The 17,898-nt window shown below is 39.8% G+C and overlaps 1 protein-coding gene across 6 annotated transcripts in view; it reads right to left on the bottom strand.

The window, feature by feature from the left end:
* Positions 1-17,898, bottom strand: part of LOC117407137 (intersectin-1-like) — an 83,263-nt gene that overhangs the window by 22,613 nt on the left and 42,752 nt on the right. For 5 of the 6 annotated variants that reach the window (XM_059029090.1, XM_059029089.1, XM_059029091.1 and 2 more), the window contains 16 exons: positions 17,348-17,610; positions 16,697-16,846; positions 15,209-15,349; positions 14,671-14,758; positions 14,151-14,290; positions 7,754-7,875; positions 7,356-7,555; positions 6,696-6,817; positions 6,203-6,217; positions 5,012-5,274; positions 4,549-4,708; positions 3,892-4,097; positions 3,555-3,640; positions 2,133-2,299; positions 1,772-1,817; positions 1,323-1,444 (listed from right to left, as the gene is read on the bottom strand). In XM_059029090.1, the coding sequence (XP_058885073.1) occupies positions 1,323-1,444; positions 1,772-1,817; positions 2,133-2,299; positions 3,555-3,640; positions 3,892-4,097; positions 4,549-4,708; positions 5,012-5,274; positions 6,203-6,217; positions 6,696-6,817; positions 7,356-7,555; positions 7,754-7,875; positions 14,151-14,290; positions 14,671-14,758; positions 15,209-15,349; positions 16,697-16,846; positions 17,348-17,610 (2,291 nt within the window). The remainder of the gene's footprint in view (positions 1-1,322; positions 1,445-1,771; positions 1,818-2,132; positions 2,300-3,554; positions 3,641-3,891; positions 4,098-4,548; positions 4,709-5,011; positions 5,275-6,202; positions 6,218-6,695; positions 6,818-7,355; positions 7,556-7,753; positions 7,876-14,150; positions 14,291-14,670; positions 14,759-15,208; positions 15,350-16,696; positions 16,847-17,347; positions 17,611-17,898) is intronic. The other variant, XM_059029092.1, reaches the window with a different exon arrangement.

The raw sequence follows: 17,898 nt of genomic DNA, 5'->3' as shown, positions 1-17,898 counted from the left end.
CACGGCTTTGAGGCTCCTGGATGAGCTGTCAGTGGAGGACAGTATAACGAGAACGTGATGGAAGACTACATTTGGGGGCTGGTTCGTGAAAGTGATTTACAGTATAATCGTAAATCTCGAAAAACTACTCACTTCTAAATCTTTTGTAGTCATTTTTGTATTACTTTAGTATAAATACATGTTAATTTGGATTCATATGTTGTTTTTTTCTGGCTTTATGTGAACGAAAAGACACAAATTCGCCCTTTTTCTCATTGGAAATAGGTAAATTTCAAAATATCACTGTCCTGGTCACAAAAGCAAAGTTTGTGGGGAATAATAGCCATTTTCTATACTTTTGAGGCATAAGCAATTAGGAAATAACACTACTACCCAGGAACAAAAAAAAAAAAAAAAAATTGTTACATGGTGTAATCAAGTGCAGGAATGATGTCCAGGTTTGCACATGTGCAGTACACTATTAGAATAAGTTTTCTGAAGTGTGTTTACATGACATCAATTATGTTAGTTTTCTGAATGCTTTTAGAATATTTTAGGTGGTGTTTTCTGAAAACTTACTTTTGGAATTTTCCAATACGTTTTTTCAAAAGCTGTCTACATGACTATCGGAATTACTTTTCAGAAAACTATATATTCTGAAATACCGGAATTCTTATGTTCATGTAAAACGCACTGAATGTTAATTTGAACACCCAAGTTAGACCTTCATATTTTAAAACAAGTATTAACCGTCATAAACCTGTGGACTGCCGCACATACTTCACTGGTGCTTATGCTTGTCAGTTGACCTACAATGCTGTTCAAGGTTGAGATCTGTTCCACACAACCCATTCCTGTATGCTTGTGATGCAGGCAAGACGGTTCAATACTTCAGAAACGCATTTCGGTCATAACTGCTAACTAAAGATCAGTATCAATATCAATACAGCTCTACGTCAAGGGCATTGAAGCACATTTCAGCAATTGTCTTCATTCTGAATACAAGAAAGTAATCAGGTTTCATTTAACTCTCTCCCTTTCCATCTCAGTGACTTTTTACAAAATACCAAATCAAACACACACAAATGTCCAATTTATTTTTGTTCTTTATCCTGCAACGCCTGGTGTCCTAATGCCTTTGCAACTATTAGTTGTGCCTGTTGTATTTAACCAGTTCTGGAGCAATACAAACTTTGATCATTTACTTTAGCTGCATTAAAAAATAAAAATCTAAATGTGCTTTACCATTTCATTTTACATTTTCAAGATACTTCTAATTGGATGAAGCACTTCTTTTACCTACTGACTCTAGCTGATATTACAGTTCCTCTGCATTCACTCACCTGCAGCTCCCCTTCCCACCACCCCCCTGGGTTCTTCTTTCTAATGAGTATGAGCTGCCCAGGAGCCAGGGTCAGCTGTTCGGTGCCCGTCGCTGTGTAGGGTGCAATGACTTGGGCAATTTCTGTCAAAGCCAAGGGAGACATTAAAAAGGTAGAAATCATATGTTAAACACTATACATCTGGACATATATTTAAATATATACAGGGTGATCAGAAAGTAAGTTTATCACATCAATGTAAATAGTGCATTGTAGGGTGCAACAATTAATTGATGCATTGATTATTGATGGTTTTAGTGTTGTCACAAAGCACCGTAAAACTGTATGGCAGCTTTTTAAAAGTTTTGCAGAATAGTCTATACTATCAAACATATAACTGTTGCACTGAAGAAAACTATTCTGACCCACCCTAGCCGCTAGGAACGAAAGTCATAATAAAATGTAATTACCTGGCTTCTTTCCCAGGCTACCTGTCTTCCCTGCTGAACCAGCTTCCTGAATGAATGAAAATCCACAGTACAAACTTCATTGCCTATATACAGCCAATTGATCAAAAACTGCAGTTACTCCACAGCTGTATGACTCAACATGAAGCACATAAGCACTTTCATCTCTATTTACCACAATCGCACACACTTTATATATGTGTGGAATTTAGGTGGGGTGAGGGTAGTGGCTACAGTTAGTTAAACTGTCATTTAAAAACAAGTAGCTTTTTATTTGAATTCATAAACTTGTAAACAAATACCAAAAATGCTATGAATCTTTTTTTTGTTTTATGAAGTACATTATATGTATTGACTCTCTTACCTCCGAATCCTTGGGCTTGACATAGTTGGATGGGAATACTCCAGTTCTATTGGAAACTACTCCAGTCCACCAGTCACCTTCCTTTCTTGTTACAAGAATCACATCTCCTTGCTGGAACGTTAAGTCTCCTTGCTCATTGCTTTCGTAGGTGTACATTGCTATGTATTCTGTTAATTGAGAAATCCAATTATTAGCGCTGTATTCTTCTCATTTTAGACGATTAAAGATTAGGTTTAACTAGGTTCTTTATTAAAGTCCCTTTATTTAAATGTGAACTTCTGTGAAGGTGCATGTATATTGTTACATATCGTTAAGAAATTAGGTTTCACAAAAGACAAAAACCACAGAACAGTTTTTGCATTGATGATAGCAATTTGAATACAAGAACAAACAGACAAAAAAAGTTAAGTTATTAGGACTTCTGTTTTTATTAATTTCATTTTTCTGTGCTTATTTTAAGCTATTTGAGTTTTATGGAAATCGTTTTTTTCTGGGCTTTTGTTTTTTATACACTGTATGTTTTTGGTTACTTTCCAAAATGCTTGGGCGTTTTTTTCTGTCACAATATGTATAGTAGCAACTTGACAGTACTTGCACAGCTAATTTGTACTGTCTTTCCCTTGCTGTCTTCCACAACTAAATCCTTACAGTCACAGGTACATTCTTCTGGGGAGTCTAGGCACTTTACATTTTGCCACAATTTGCTATTCTGTTTTAAATTCTCACTATCTTACTAATATAGCTTTAAATCCCGTATACAAGCCTTCTAATTGTAATCTTGTTTTAAATCTTGCAAGCGGAGTCTTTAATAGAAATGTAGGAATTTGCTGCCACTCAGTAGCTGGGGTGGGTTTAAAGTATTCAGAATGAATCAAATTATACAGATTTTTTGTTGTAGGTTTTTTTTTTTTTTAATGGGAAAGGGGTGAAGTCAACGTGAATTGAGCAACCATTTCCAGCATTTATTGTCTATACACCGATGTCATTTTTTTGTATTGGTGGTGTTTTATCGATTAAAACTGAAAATCAGAAGCCCTAGTTATAATGTTTGAGGTATCAATGTACCCACCCTGTATTTATTTATTGAAACATGTTAAGAATCAGAACATCTATTTTTTTACCAATACCCAAACTTTAAAAGTGCAATGGATTAATTTGAAACATTTGAAACCAAATATGTAGCCTAATGTTTCCCAGTAAAAGTTTGACTCCAAGGTTTTTTACCCTTCAACTTTATGAACTGTTGGGTTCTAGAAAATTAATATTGGATTTATCTATTTCTAATAAACCCTCCGTGAATCTGTGATCCATCAACATTATGAATCGCAAATTAATCCACCAACTGCATTATGCACAAAACTAATAATCCAGGATCAAACCTGGCATTATTTGGGGTTCATAAATTCCTAGAAATGTTCCTACCTTCTCCTGGGTCAGTGGGTTTACTAGGAGAAGGTGTTGGCCTCTTCTGGATGGGCGGGCTATCAGGAGAACCAGAAGAATCAATGCTGCAGAGGACAAAAACAATTAAATAAGTTACACTGATAAGAGTTTGGTGCATATTTATTTATAGATGTTAAACTTTTGCACAACAGGTAGTAATTTCTCCCAGTCCATATTATCTCCGAGATGAAATCTTCTATAGCATTGGTCCTGCTTACCGTTTCTTTATTTGTATGTTTTTTTTTTGTTTAAGGAGGGGTACATAATAAATCAACCAATAAATGAAGAACTCCTCTCAATGAATGCAGTTCTTTACCTGATGGATTTCCTCATTGGCCCTGAAATGAGTTTGACGTAGGACTTTGGGAACCAACCCTTCTGGCCCTGCACATCCCCAAACCACCACATGTCCTGCTGCTCCAGCACTGTGATGACGTCGTTCTTGTTAAAGTTCAGGTGATTATCCTTCTTTGCTCGCCATGGATACAAGGCCTGCGCCTGGAGACCCTCCACCTTCTCCCCCTGACGAGACAAGGAAAAAAGACAGTGGAAATCAAACTGCATTTATTTTTTACTGTGCAAGTTCTTAATGGTCACTGTACTGCAAACCTATCAGGAAGAAAACTGTGTTTCCCATCATATAAAAGTTTAAGATCTCCATCTTATTGGTCTTGAAGCAGATACTGATAGTGATGTCAGCTTAAGCTACTCCAGATCAGGTCGCTCTATGCAGGTGTTGTTACCAGGATAGTGTTTTAAAGGTCCTATAAAATGTGCATTCTGTGTACCATGGTTTTGAGAATGGGAGTTTGCTTGTGAGAATAAAATGATTAGCTATTAGTAAAGAATGTAGACATCCTGGAAAAACTGGCAAAGACAATGTACTGTGAAGAGACACTGGCCTCTTTAATAGAGTGTGTTGCGTAAATCAAATTTACTTTTTTTTTTTTATTATTATGACGCAGCTGCTTACCTGCCCTAAAACAGGAGAGGGAGAGGACCCTGTGACAGTGGCAGGCGTGAAGGCAGATCTCTGCCGAAGCTGCCCTGCACTGGGCACTGTCAGAGAGGGCTGGGTGGGCCAGGGGTCCCAGTTGTCACCATCTGACTTTTCAGTGCTGTTCGTTGGCCACCTACAATAACCAAATAAAGCAATGAAACATGATTAGAATAGAGGGAAAAATGTACCGCACCGACACTGAAGCCTGACTTGACATCACAGGTATGTAAAAACAATACAACTGTATTTTGTGTGCATGCAACACACATTTCCAAAAAATGCAGGGCATGCTTGTTTAAAACAAATTACATGACATTTGGAAAAAACTGCACATTTCCAGGACTAAAATAATTTACCAGAACAATCAAGCACCTGTATGAAACCGGTCTAGTTTTGGGATAGCACTTCTATTCCCTCAGAATAAAGGGAAACTTACGTGGAGCTGAAGTCAGCCCAGTTGTTGGATGTCGTTGAAGGGATGGTCGGGGGCACGACTGGCTCTGTTGGTGGTGGCTGTGTCGCACTGCTAGTTGGCGTAACACGGGCGGCCAGTTTTGGGGCAGCCCCCACTCCTGGTTTCAGATTGGCTGGAACCTCATTCTCTGGCATCTTCTCTGCATAGTTCGCTGGGAACCAGCCTGTTTTACCCTTTAGCTCCCCTCCAAGCCAGCCAGGCTCTCCCGTCTGACTCTCATCCACCTGCACAGCAATGAAAAGGGGTCAATTCTCACTCCCATCAAGAGTCTCAAGAACAGAGACTATTTATCCTAGTCCTATTTAGAGCCTGCTTGGAGGGGGGGGGGATTCATTTTTAAATATAACACTTAAATGGCCTATTGTGCTGTTGCTCTCTCCTTTTGAAATACAGTTTTATCTTTGAGCTAGGCCATTGCTGTGGTACAGTACTTGTATACACAAGAGAACAATGTATGACATTTGCCGGCTTTGCAGTTACGCTACATTGCCCTTTTAAGCCGGTCATACCTTTCATAAAAGATAGAATAAATAAGGAATAGTCCATTCTTGAGAAAGACTTGGAGTTACAAAGCACATATAAAAAATCCTGCTCCTCAAGGAGGCTAATGTCAGTAGCATGTGTGCCTAGAGGGCTATGGTCATATAAGGGGAACTCTGAATGGACTTCTGGGGTGAAAACTAAACCAGATCAATGACCTGATTTTACCCTGGGTGCTTTAAAAAATAATAAAACTAAAGTAAACAAAAGCAACCATTTGTATGATGCTTATATCATATCATGTAAAACACACGTGCAACAAGATGTTTCTTTCTTTAAGCTTGACAAACTACCCAAGCACTGTAATTATATAAAATAATTACCGGAATGATAAGGACGACAGATGCTGCTGAGGGAGTAGGGATATGTCCAACAAGATGCATACAACATTCTTTATTCCCATTAAAAAAGGAATCTGAGATTTATTATGCAATATACTTAAAAACTAAATCTTTTAAAAAACAAACAGAGGCACCTGGTGCACCTTCTGTGTTGTAGCACTTCATGTTACAATCCACTTCAGCTCAGTTCCAGTTGAATAACAGATGATATGATTTGACAGTGGGTGGCTTCACAGTGAATTGAGATGAACACAAACCATGGCAGACTCACCCATTCCCCTTTAACCTCCACCGGGAAAGCACAGAGTTTAAAAATATAGCAGTCAATTCACAGCACAGCTTTCACTTCAAACCTGGTTAGTCAATTGTGCTGATAATTGAAGAATTATGTTTTAAAAAGCAGAGGGGAAAAGACAGCTACAGATTCTAGTGACACTTATTGGTTGAATTACTTGTGTAATAGGTTAAAATGCGTTATTCGCACATTGAGCAAGAGTCCGGTTGATCATTTCAGCAACCGGACTGAGTGCAGAACAAGATGATTTCCACACTTGAAAACTGACCAAAAAAATATAAGCAAAATATTTAAAATTAAATTAAATAAATAAAGCCAGTTTACAACCCTTATTACAATTTCTACTGTATCAAACTAACAAATGCAATAAATACTCCCCCCCCCCCTCCCCCATTAGGTTTAAGCTACAATAACACTATTATCTGATGTTGGAAATAAAAAGTGCAAGCCTGCTTCTAGAGGTTCTTACCATAACGATATCTCCAGGTTGAATTGTAATTTCATCAAGGCTTCTGGCATCAAATGGATAAAGAGCTCTATAGAACACAACCTTCACTTTATCCTGATCAAAACCAGTCACTGGCAATTTTTCTGGGAAACAAATGGAGCAGGGTTATTTCTGATATAAAACAGTTCAGAAAACTACCGCTAAGCTATTGCCATCACTATTATCAAATTACTGATTGTACTATATTCTATTTTAAATTTAATAGAAAAATTAAATCATAGCATGGCTGCTCAGAAGAGCCATCCCTTCAAGAGAGGAAGAAAACTGTTGCTATGGTGAGCATGGCAACCTAACGAAGGACAGGTCATCACTGAAAATGAGAATCTGTTCTCAACTAACTGTCCTGGTTAAAATAAAGGACTGACAATACCATAAACTACAGAATAGCCTGCGGAATGTGAAGGTGGCATTTTAACAGGGAACTGCGTTTCCGTTTATTGATGCAGAACCCCAGCTTAGAGGGGGATGTGTCAGGTAAACCTTGGTCTGGTAAACAAATGCCAAGTTTAATTCCACCAAGTAGAAAAGAGATTGATTGGGTACGTTTTCAAGGGTTAAACATTATTGAGGAGTACAACAGAGCATTATCCAGCTGTGTGGCAGGTAGGTGGATGGGCATACCAGCAGTGGGCCAGGCAGACTGGGCTGGCAGCTTGCCTGGCTCTGGGTACTGCATGAAGATCTTGTTGAGTTTGTCCTGCATGTCTTTACAATCCCCATCATCGTCTGGCCTTGGCTTGTCCTCTTCATGCACTCTCCTCGTCCACTGCGGCGGAGGTGCCTCCTCCCTCTGCTGGGGCAGCTCCTCTTCCTCAGACCGCCTAGCAGACAAGAAGGGATAGATAAGACAGTAGATACAGCAGGTCTATAAAAGTAAATGTGATGTATGCAGAGGTACCAGATATAGATCATTGCAGAAGAAAAAAACATAAAACATATTTGGTTGCTCAAGTTTATTCTTTGTTTTGATGATGGTATTTTTATTAAAAAAACAAACAAAAAAAACAAAAGAAACACACCTTTGGGCTTCTTGTCTTTCCAGCTCTGCAGTTTTCCATTCTTGCTCCTTTTGTTTCTGGATCTCTGCTTCGAGTTCCATCTGCTTTTGCCGCTGCTGTTTGCTGTGGATCGCTCGTAGTTCCTGTGAATACAAAAGTGGACACTGAGCATGTGACTTGAGGTCAAGCAGGAGAATGTGTTACTGGTTTTACACAGGCTGCTTCAGCGCTTATGCATGCACAGAATGCGTCAGCCAGGAAAGTACACATTTAGATGACAAGGTTTAGGTATGATCATTACAATAATGAATGGCCAAAACCTTTTTACATTGTGCATTAGTGTAAAGGCAATTTATTAACTCTACGTAGGGCTGTGTTCAAAGGTTCCTAGGTTCGTTCACTAGCTAAGAATTTGATGGTAGTTCTGAACCTTCGAAAGTTCGTCAGGCGACATTCACACACTGCCAGATTTTTCTTTTCTCTGTTAACAGAAACCATTTGACAATTTATGAATTCTATAAAAATCACACATTAAAAATGTCCCTGCAAAATGTGATCTTTGGATTTGTACAATGCCTTAAAAAAAAAAAAAAAAAAAAAAAAAAAAAAATTGTATTAAAATCAGGGGCAGCGGTAGGAGGAGGCTTGGGTCGGCTGAAGCCACCCTAAAAGTTTACCTTAGCTTCCCCCCTGTAGCCCCGCCACCGAAAAATTAAGGGATCTCAAATTTCTGAATTAAATCGACGTGAAAAAGTTGTGTAAGACTTTTGGGAGACTTCCTGTGGGTTTCAACAATTAAACCATTCCAGGTATCGTCTCCAACAAGGCAACTTTAAATCAGGGACCAACAATACAGTACAGACATTCAACATGAAATCAGGGACTGGGTGCTTGCTGTGTGAGCACTGACAAACTACTCACTTTTATGCTGAGGGGGGAACTGCGTTACTACTAAATACTCCCTCCTGGAAATGCTATCTCAAACTCTTGAGCTGATTCCATTTCAGTACGTTCAAAAGTTCCTACTAGTTTATATACAAAGAACTTTATTGGTTTACTTTTAAACATTATATTTAGTTTAACATGCAGTTGTTAGAGCCTGGCTCTTTTGTATTGTGGTTTTGACTCTCACTTGAGGTGCGTGGGGTCGCCGGTTCACACTTAGCCTCGGCTCGTTTACAACAGCACTTACTTTATACTGCACTGTAATCCTTGTAAATTGTGTTGGATAAAGGCTTCTTAATAATAATAATAATAATAATAATAATAATAATAATAATAATAAAGGCACTTAATTTGCATCAGATTCCACCATCCTAAAGTTTTGCAAGACATATTGAAACATCAACACTATACGTGCCCACACAAAGTGGAGTGTAGCTCCCTCAAATTGTTGCCTAGCCCTCCTCAGCCCGCTCACCGGGGAGAGCCTGGCGCTGCCACGGATTAAAACCCACTACCAGATCATTATACGTAGCACCTCTTTATCAATGATGCCACCGCTGTGCATTGCAACAGGGTATAACGCCAAAGCACTGGGGAAGTACCCATAGCGGCAGTATAGCGTCAATAAAATATGTACTGAATACCTAGTGTACAAGACGCAAGAGAAGTGTTATGGTAGAATAAGTATGAAACCTAAAATATATGCTAACTCTAAATCTTTATTTCAAAAACTGAGCTCTGAGTAGGTTAAAGCACCGCCACTTAAAAAAAAAAATAAACAAACCACAGTTGAAAGGTCACAGCACAGGAGGCAGGGTGTCCAAGAAACAGGTTTCACAAAGATATGAGACAGAAAAAAAGTCTGAAGTATTTTGTTGAGCTATGTTTTGGAGAAAATTTGCATTTTATTTACTTTCAACAGACTAGGGTGGGACCAGGGGAATAAATGTTATAAAGATACATCAGGGTACTATGCATTGTTCAAAAAAAGTTGCAAGCTAATCAATCATTATTTTATAAAAGGTTGAAACCCTACTTTTTGGGTTCAAAAATAAAATTTGCAAGAACTGTATATGAAGATCCCAACCGGGGGGTTACAGTAACATCAGATATGTGTTTGGAATGTGAAACTCTTCAAACAGCTGATATTTTTAAATCGCAATTTAGAACTGGAAAGTATTTTAACTGTGAACTTGCAATTTTGTACCACACAATTTCTGCAGGAAAAGCCGACCGGGTCACAGTTTTGGAAACAAATCGCTCGCCATCAAATGTATATACGTACTGTATTATGCATGCTATGAGAAATCTCATACAGTACGTTGTTTAAGCCAATGTTAAAGGGTCAGCATCAGGTCTGCAAGGACACTATTCTGAGTTTCACATCAACATTTTCACTTCAGACAGGCTTTTCATATGAAAAAATAGGGGGCAAAACATAATTACAGTGCATGCTATTCAACAGTACCACGCGTAACACAGGGTGCAAATCAGTTAACACAATATATGAACAAGATACCTGGGCTAACACTGGATCTGTAATGCGAATGTGAGGGAAAACTCTCTGGGTAGCACAGTGCATCTGCAATAAGATATACAGCTTTTAAACTTCCTCAGGTTTTAAAAAAAGATTATTACTGCACCTGGGAGACCTATGTGAACCACTTTCTGGTGATCCGAGCGCAGTTCCTAAATGCACAATGGCTGGATGATGTATGGGGAGAAGCTGTTCCATAGACAAAGAAGTCTCCAAAGCTGTCAAGCTGGCAATTACAAGCACGTAATTCAAATTGTGAAAAACAATACATTTTGGTTATAACAGCTGGCTTTCTCATCAATTAATTCCCTGATTCGCGCTCCATGTAACATGGTTCAAAGCTTTGCTGTAAGCCAATGCTTTCAAAACTACAAACCACTTGCAAAGTGTGGAATAAGCCTTACACAGCAAGCTCATGGAATTGAAGCGCATCTAAGCGAATCTGCCGAGGATGGTCAGCACTCTTTTTGAAAATGCATTCAAAGAGAGTTGTGCATGGCCGGCTAAGAACAGGGGAACCTTCAGATAGAAGTCTAAGTGGTTGACACAGCCCAGGAGGGAAGCCAGGCACTCCAGTACAACATCGTCCACAGTCCAAGACTGGAAGAAATAAAAATGCTTAAGTTTAACAAAAAGCGGGGATACACCAGAAATAAAAATCTGACCGTCTTCTCTAAAACCAAAAAATCGGTACTTGTGTAATGCAGTGGTTATTTATTTATTTATTTACTAAATATAAAAATCACAACTATAATAGAATGCCAGGTTGGAAGAAGTACAGATATTTGACAGGCATAGATGGTATCTTGCTCAAAAAAAGGTCACACAAGATTAAAAAAGTCAAAAGTGACAAATTTCAGTGTTTTTGACTTTTCTGTTTACTTGACATGATTCAGTTTTGGAGATGTACCGGTATTCTTTTGCCATACAAAGTATTGTTGCTGTCACTTTTCTTGTTTAGGGCAGCCATACTATTTCATACTGTAATAGTGACCCTCAGATTAAATATGTATTATTCTGCAGTCCGATGACGTTCAATGTTACAGCATGTGAAAGCTTTTACTGATGTAATAGACCCCCGCCCCCCATGCCCCCTCCGTAAGACTGAAGATGGGACAAACATCTATCACAAAATGGTACCTGTAAAAATCTGACCGTGCTATGCAAAATTCTTTAAACTGACGTGCAACACTGCTTTTCAGTGATCATAGCTCCGTGAAGCAATGTTAATAATAATAATACAAAAAAAAAAAAAAATTAGAAGCTGCCTGCAGCTACATTTTATTTGATTTATTTAAATATACACAGGTACTGTCCAAGGGGTGATCTGGACTTCATTGGCATTGTATTACTCAATCTGGCACAATATTCTTCTTGTGTTACTAATCTGTGCTGGACAAAAGTTTAATATACTGTATGCATTTCTTACACGGAAGAAAACTTGCCATACAGACGTACTGATGCTCGGGTGAATCAAATCCGGATCACCCCAACGTATGAACAGCATTGTTAGACAGGATCCAGTTTCTATGGCTTCATGTTAAAGTCAGATCAAACATGTTACTGAGTTACCATTTCCATTGCATGGATTAGCTGTGCAAAAATACAAACTGATTTAAATACTCCTGCATTTGGCACACTGCAAGCAGACTAGCCAGCAGTAAGCCGGTTACTACCTTTGGCACCCACTGCTCCTCCATCATCAGTTGCTGCTGCAGACTCTCTAGCTTGGCTGTGTGAACCTGATAGAACCCACCCAGTACCTACATCATGGCAGAGCCAAGCAGAGAACAGACACAGGACAGCAGACAGGGTGAAAATACAGGAAAGCAACAGATTGTGAATCAACAAAACGTGGGCAATAAAACATGCAGGTTTCCATCTTTTCTGCTAGTGTTCAATTATATGTGAAATGGCACATATTTGTTACTAGCAGATGCTAAAAGATTTTGGAATCAAATTCCTGTGTCGTCTTATATCTTAGATTTCCTGTTACTTGTGTGAGGGACTTTCAGTTAATTAATCCTGCATTCATTTTCAAGTTATGACTTGTAGCCACATGCAAAGCTGAAAAAGGAAAGAAAAACAGGTAGCGGTTCTTGTTTCTACAAGGAGAGCCTAGGACCAAGAATGCGTAACCCACTCCCTAGGCCCCCTCATCGCATCCTATGGTTTCTCATACCATTTCTATGCTGATGATGCTCAGATTTTCTTCTCCTTCCCCACCTCTGACTCCACCATCCCCTCCCGTATCTCTACCTGTCTGTCTGCTATCTCCTCCTGGATGCACTCGCATCACCTCAAACTCAACCTCTCTAAATCAGACCTCCTTTTCTTTCCCTCCTCCTCCCCCTCTGATCGCTCTATCTCCATTCCTCTGGAATCTACCACACTCTCTCCCTCCTCCTCAGCTAAGAACCTTGGAGTCTCCCTGGACTCCAGCCTCTCGTATTCCCAGCACATCTCCACTCTGGCACGCACTTGCAATATACAAAGAATCCAACCCTTCCTCACCAACTACGCCACCCAACTCCTTGTCCAGGCCCTGGTACTCTCCCGCCTAGACTACTGCAACTACCTCCTGGCGGACCTCCCTGTGTCCGCCACCCATCCGCTCCAGCTCATCCAGAACTCCGCTGCTCACCTGGTGTTCTCTCTGCCTCGCTTCTCCCACGCAACTCCACTGCTCCGCTCACTCCACTGGCTCCCGATCACCACTCGCATCCAGTTCAAGACTCTTGTACTCGCCTACAGATGCCTTGACCAGACTGCACCCAGCTACCTCCAGACCCTCATCTCTCCCTACACCCCCACTCGACCTCTCTGACTGGCTGTACCTCCTCTACGCTCCCCTGCCTCCAGAGCCCGCTCCTTCTCCACCCTCGCCCCGTAGTGGTGGAATGACTTTCCTACAGATGTCAGGACTGCCCAGTCCCTGACCACCTTCCGGCGCCTCCTCAAGACTCACCTCTTCAGACAGCACCTGTAGAACTCCTCTTTTCCCTCTGGACACTTTATCACTCTTCCTTAATGCGCTTTACTTGCACTTATCTGCTCCCTATTTTACTGCATTTAATCCTGTACTTTACAGAGTACTGTACTCTAATCTGCCACTAGTGTTATTCAATCTGTAGTATTTTGCATTTAAATCGTATCCTAATTTAACTATCACTGACACTTATCTGCTCTGATATTGAGTCGTATTTTGTAATAAACTTGTGCTCACTAGAAATGAAGTCATTGTATTTTATCTTGCTCTTAATTGTATTAATACTTGTATTTGTTTACAACTAAGTCGTCCTGCATAAGGGTATCTGCTAAGAAATAAATAATAATAAATAATTTTCCAGATTTTCAGCTTGCAAAACAACTTAACATTTATTCCAGTATTAAGACATTAACATCTAACTCCATATCATGGGAGTCATAAAAACACGACAGAACAGTGGGAGCAGCAGCTTCCTAAAACTAGAAGAGAACAAGTGCTGGGATGTCAGGATTCTCAGCCCATCACACAACAAAGGTAACAGACAGGATTACTGAGGTGTATCGCTGTCCTGGGAAGCGAGTCAATCTAGCCATCCATAGCATTTTACTGATATTCAGAAAATACGTTTGCTGTAGTCATTGATTAACTTTGACATGTAGTAGCTATGAAATTCAAGGCTAAATTGTACGGATATACATTATTTATCTATATTCATATCAAATAAATCTAACAATGTTGTATGTTGCCATGTTCTGAAAGCATGATGCAATATTGTAAACATGTCGAAGTGCAAATTCTATGACCTAGTCCCTACTAAATAGTGACATTATATACCAGCAGAAGCCTTAGTGTGAACAATAGCAGAGGAGATGTCCTGTATACAAATACAGCAAAATAAAGAATGCTGGACGAACAGAAGTGTTGTGTTTTGTCTGCCAGACAAATACCTTTAATTGATTGTTGAAAGTGTCGATCTCCAGCAGTCTGGACCGTGTCTCTTTCTCCACCTCGTCCAGCTGGTCTCGCATCTGCTGCCGAGTGGACTCCTTCACTTCTAAGGTTTTTCGGATGCTCAGAAGGGTATCTCCTACAAGTCAAAGTATACAGATCATACACTGTACTTTTGGACTTTAAGACCAGATCTGGGAGAAACACACTGTCTACAAAGTGGTTGAGATTTATATACACTGTCTGGCCACTTTATTGGTACCTAATATTGGGTTGGGCCATTGTGTGCCCTGATCACAGCTTTGGCACAACGTGGCTGATGCAGAGGTAGGCAAGGATTTTGGTAACAAATACTTGGTTAAAGTTCATTTAAAAAAATGCTCCATTAGATTGAGATCTAGGGGTTGCGATGATCATGGAAGATGCCTGAAGTCTCTTTCTCTCCATCATGCTCCTAAAACCATATGCTCAGAATTCTGGCACAGTGTAAATGGAAAAAGATCATAGGTGAATACTTACTATGTAAACTGTTTTGCTGCACCTGCTTTAATTGGTCATTCAGGGATTGCTTCTCTGGAATCAACCTTCCGAGCAACTGTTGAGACTCCTGCACAAACAATGGGTCACACTTCAATTTAAACTGGGCAATAACAGCAAACAGGAATTACACAATAAACATAACAGCCTTTACATTTTTGTTGGCTGGCATTACCTTTCATAGGTTACAGCTAGGGTAATAACTTTAAATAGAATGTGTACCTCTGACAACTATAAGTGCCCCCATGGCTGAAGATAACTGCAAATGCAAGACACGGGGGGCAAAAAGGTTTCAAAATGTGCACTACTACACAACAGCATATATAGGTTGTGATAATAAAATTGATAAAGGACCATTTTAAAAAATGTAGAGGGTGGATGTCTAGTAGATATTAAATGTATTTTTTCAACTTATTTAATATAGTCCCACATATAGGTACAAGTATAAGCAAATTGCCTATTTGTTCAATAATGTACCTTAACACATTCCCTCAAACCATGAGCTTTGCAGAGGTCCTACCTGTAACTGCTGCTGAAGACATGTGATTTCAGCGATCCTTTGTTCCCTTGTCTTGTTGGTACTCTCAATTTCATGCCGCTGAGCACACAGACGGAACCGCACATCCTGCAACTTCCCCTCCAGCTGATGTTTCTTATCATTCTGTGGAATGAAAAGAGCATTCCCTGTAAACACTCAACCACATCTGGCTTACCTTCATGACAGACTGCTCTTCATGGCTCTTCTAACACAGACTTGGAAACGGAGGACATCTTAGCTATTTTACCTACTGCACCATGTCAGAGAGCCCTGTTGTAACACTAGAACCACCACGGCAGTCATTGACGGTTTTCACTTTTTAAATTGTAATTACTCTGCGCGTGTGAAAGACACAGTTGTCCGTTCTTGACTTTTCCTAAATACATGTATTAAATACCCTGATGGCACTTGAAAGGCAGGATCGCAAGAAAGAAATAAATAAGTTATAATCCCCTCTACCTAGAACCACCAGAGCAGTCATTTTGACTGCCTTTTACAATACATGTTTTCATTTTGAATATAACCTACAATATTCAATTTTATTTTTATATACAAACCTGTTATCTATACTGGACCTGGAAGCCATCAATTCTATTGTTTTAAACAAGGAATGCAACAGGGAAAATATCAGTAGGAGAGATTTCGTCTTGAAGCTAGCCACAGCGCTACGGCAGAAACATCGATAAGAAAACTGCAGGCTGCTGCAGCACTACCTGGATTCAGTGCTACAAAGAGTGACACACGCAGAGAAAATACATACTTTCGTTTTAAATTAAAAACTACTTTCGTTTTTACAGTTTTGTATGTACATATACCTGTTTACACACTAGTTTCTTTTCAAATGTTTATTTTCTTATAGTTTTTCATTTTTTTAAATGAGCTTTATATGCTTTAAATGTTCATTTAAATACAGCGTTTCGGCTGTGCAGATGTTTGATATGATGTGCTTGAATAAAACTTTTGAGTTGTATCCGATAGTTTGTCTCTAATTTTAATATTGATGCTGTTAAATGTAACCGTCATAATGATTACCTGCGGCGGATTTAGGTATAACAGCGGCGGTTCTAGTGTTAAAACAGTATTTCATTTTCTTCCCTTTCCTAGTAGCGCAGCCAACACCATCAAGTGCACAGCTGCTGTGGTCAAGTTTCTTCCATTATGTTTTTCTTTTACTGCTGGCATTACACAAAGACATTCACTAGGCTCCGACTACTATACAGTTCCTTTGACTGCAGTAGTATTGATTACAAGTCGACAGTGACTCTGCTAGGGAAAAGGAAATGAGTACCACTAAACTATAGTGGTTTTATTTATCTCCCCCCCCCCCCCCCCACATCGGTGAAGAAGTAGAATACCTAAAGATGCAAATGAGGCCATGATTACGTACAGGGTCCATGATTAAAGGCACACTGTTTTCAGTTGTTTGGTCTACGAGTGTCGACAGTCTGTGCTGGAATGGAAATCACTTACGAGAGCTTCCAATTCAAATTCTAGAGTCTTTTTCCTGTCTTTTAAGACCACAATGTTCTCTTGTTCTTTGTTCCTCTGGTTGAGCAGCTCTTGGCGTCGATTCCGCTCCCACTCAAGTTGCCGTTGTCTTTCAAGTTCTCGTTTTGCAGCCTGTGAATACAAAAACACACATCAGCTGGAAAAAAGCCCCCCCCCCCCCCCCCTCAAACTTTGATCAAGGTTTTTTTATTGCTTTTATTTGTTTTCATGACATTTTCATTAGTAGAACATCTGCTCTACTTAAAGCATACAATAAAAATCTATAAAAAAAATACAACCCCAGGATACAAAATAGAAGCCCACAATAAATACATATAATTAGAAAGGGTATCTTTAGCAGTTGTCTAGCATGGTAAATAATTGTGCCAGACTGCTAGTTGGCAAATCATGAATAAATCATCAATATACATTTTTTTACAGTGCTTTTGAAAATGAAACTTGAAATTGCTTCCAAAATGTCAAAAATAAATGCCATGGGATGTTAACAAATGCACTGTTTATATGATATTTCACAAAACTCACTCCTGCAGCGACGGTAGCTTTGTATGATGGGTATTTTTTTGACATGAAAGTGCTTTGTGTCATCCAGAAAGCAAAAGATGCAATGCTCACCTCCTTCCTCTCGATCTCCTTCCTCCGCTCCTCCTCGCGCTGTCTCTCCAGCTCTCTCTGCCTCTCCAGTTGTCTCTCCAGCTCCATCTGGCGGCGGCGCTCCTGCTCAAGCCGCTCCCTCTCTCGCTGCTCCTGCTCCTGCCTCTCCAGAGCTGCCAGGCGCTCCTGCTCCTTGCGCTGCTGCTCCAGAAGGGCTTGGCGTCGCTTCTCCAGCTCCAGGTTACCCCGCTCGAAGTTCTCACGCTTTTTGTCCTCGAACGACACTGAGCAAAACCGGAAAAGAAAACTGCAGTTCTGACTGATTTACAGGGTGTGGTCAATTCACATAGAAGGGGCCACTCCCTCAGTACTTGATAAAGATATATCCTGCATTTCACACGTCAGACCAATCAGTGTTTGTATAGTGGGACTTTAAAAGCCGCAATGTGGAATACAGATGCCCTGACTAGTGAAGCACCCACTATCGTGTGTCTTTCAAGATTTACTAACTGCTCTTGTTCTTGTATATAATTTCAAGGATTGGAAAGTGTAGCACTGGTGCAAACATTAAG

Source organism: Acipenser ruthenus, chromosome 8, assembly GCF_902713425.1.
Source record: "Acipenser ruthenus chromosome 8, fAciRut3.2 maternal haplotype, whole genome shotgun sequence".
NCBI classification, from domain to species: Eukaryota; Metazoa; Chordata; class Actinopteri; order Acipenseriformes; family Acipenseridae; genus Acipenser; species Acipenser ruthenus.
The sequence above is the reverse complement of the archived record's forward strand: the minus strand, read 5'-3'. Positions and strand labels throughout refer to the sequence as shown.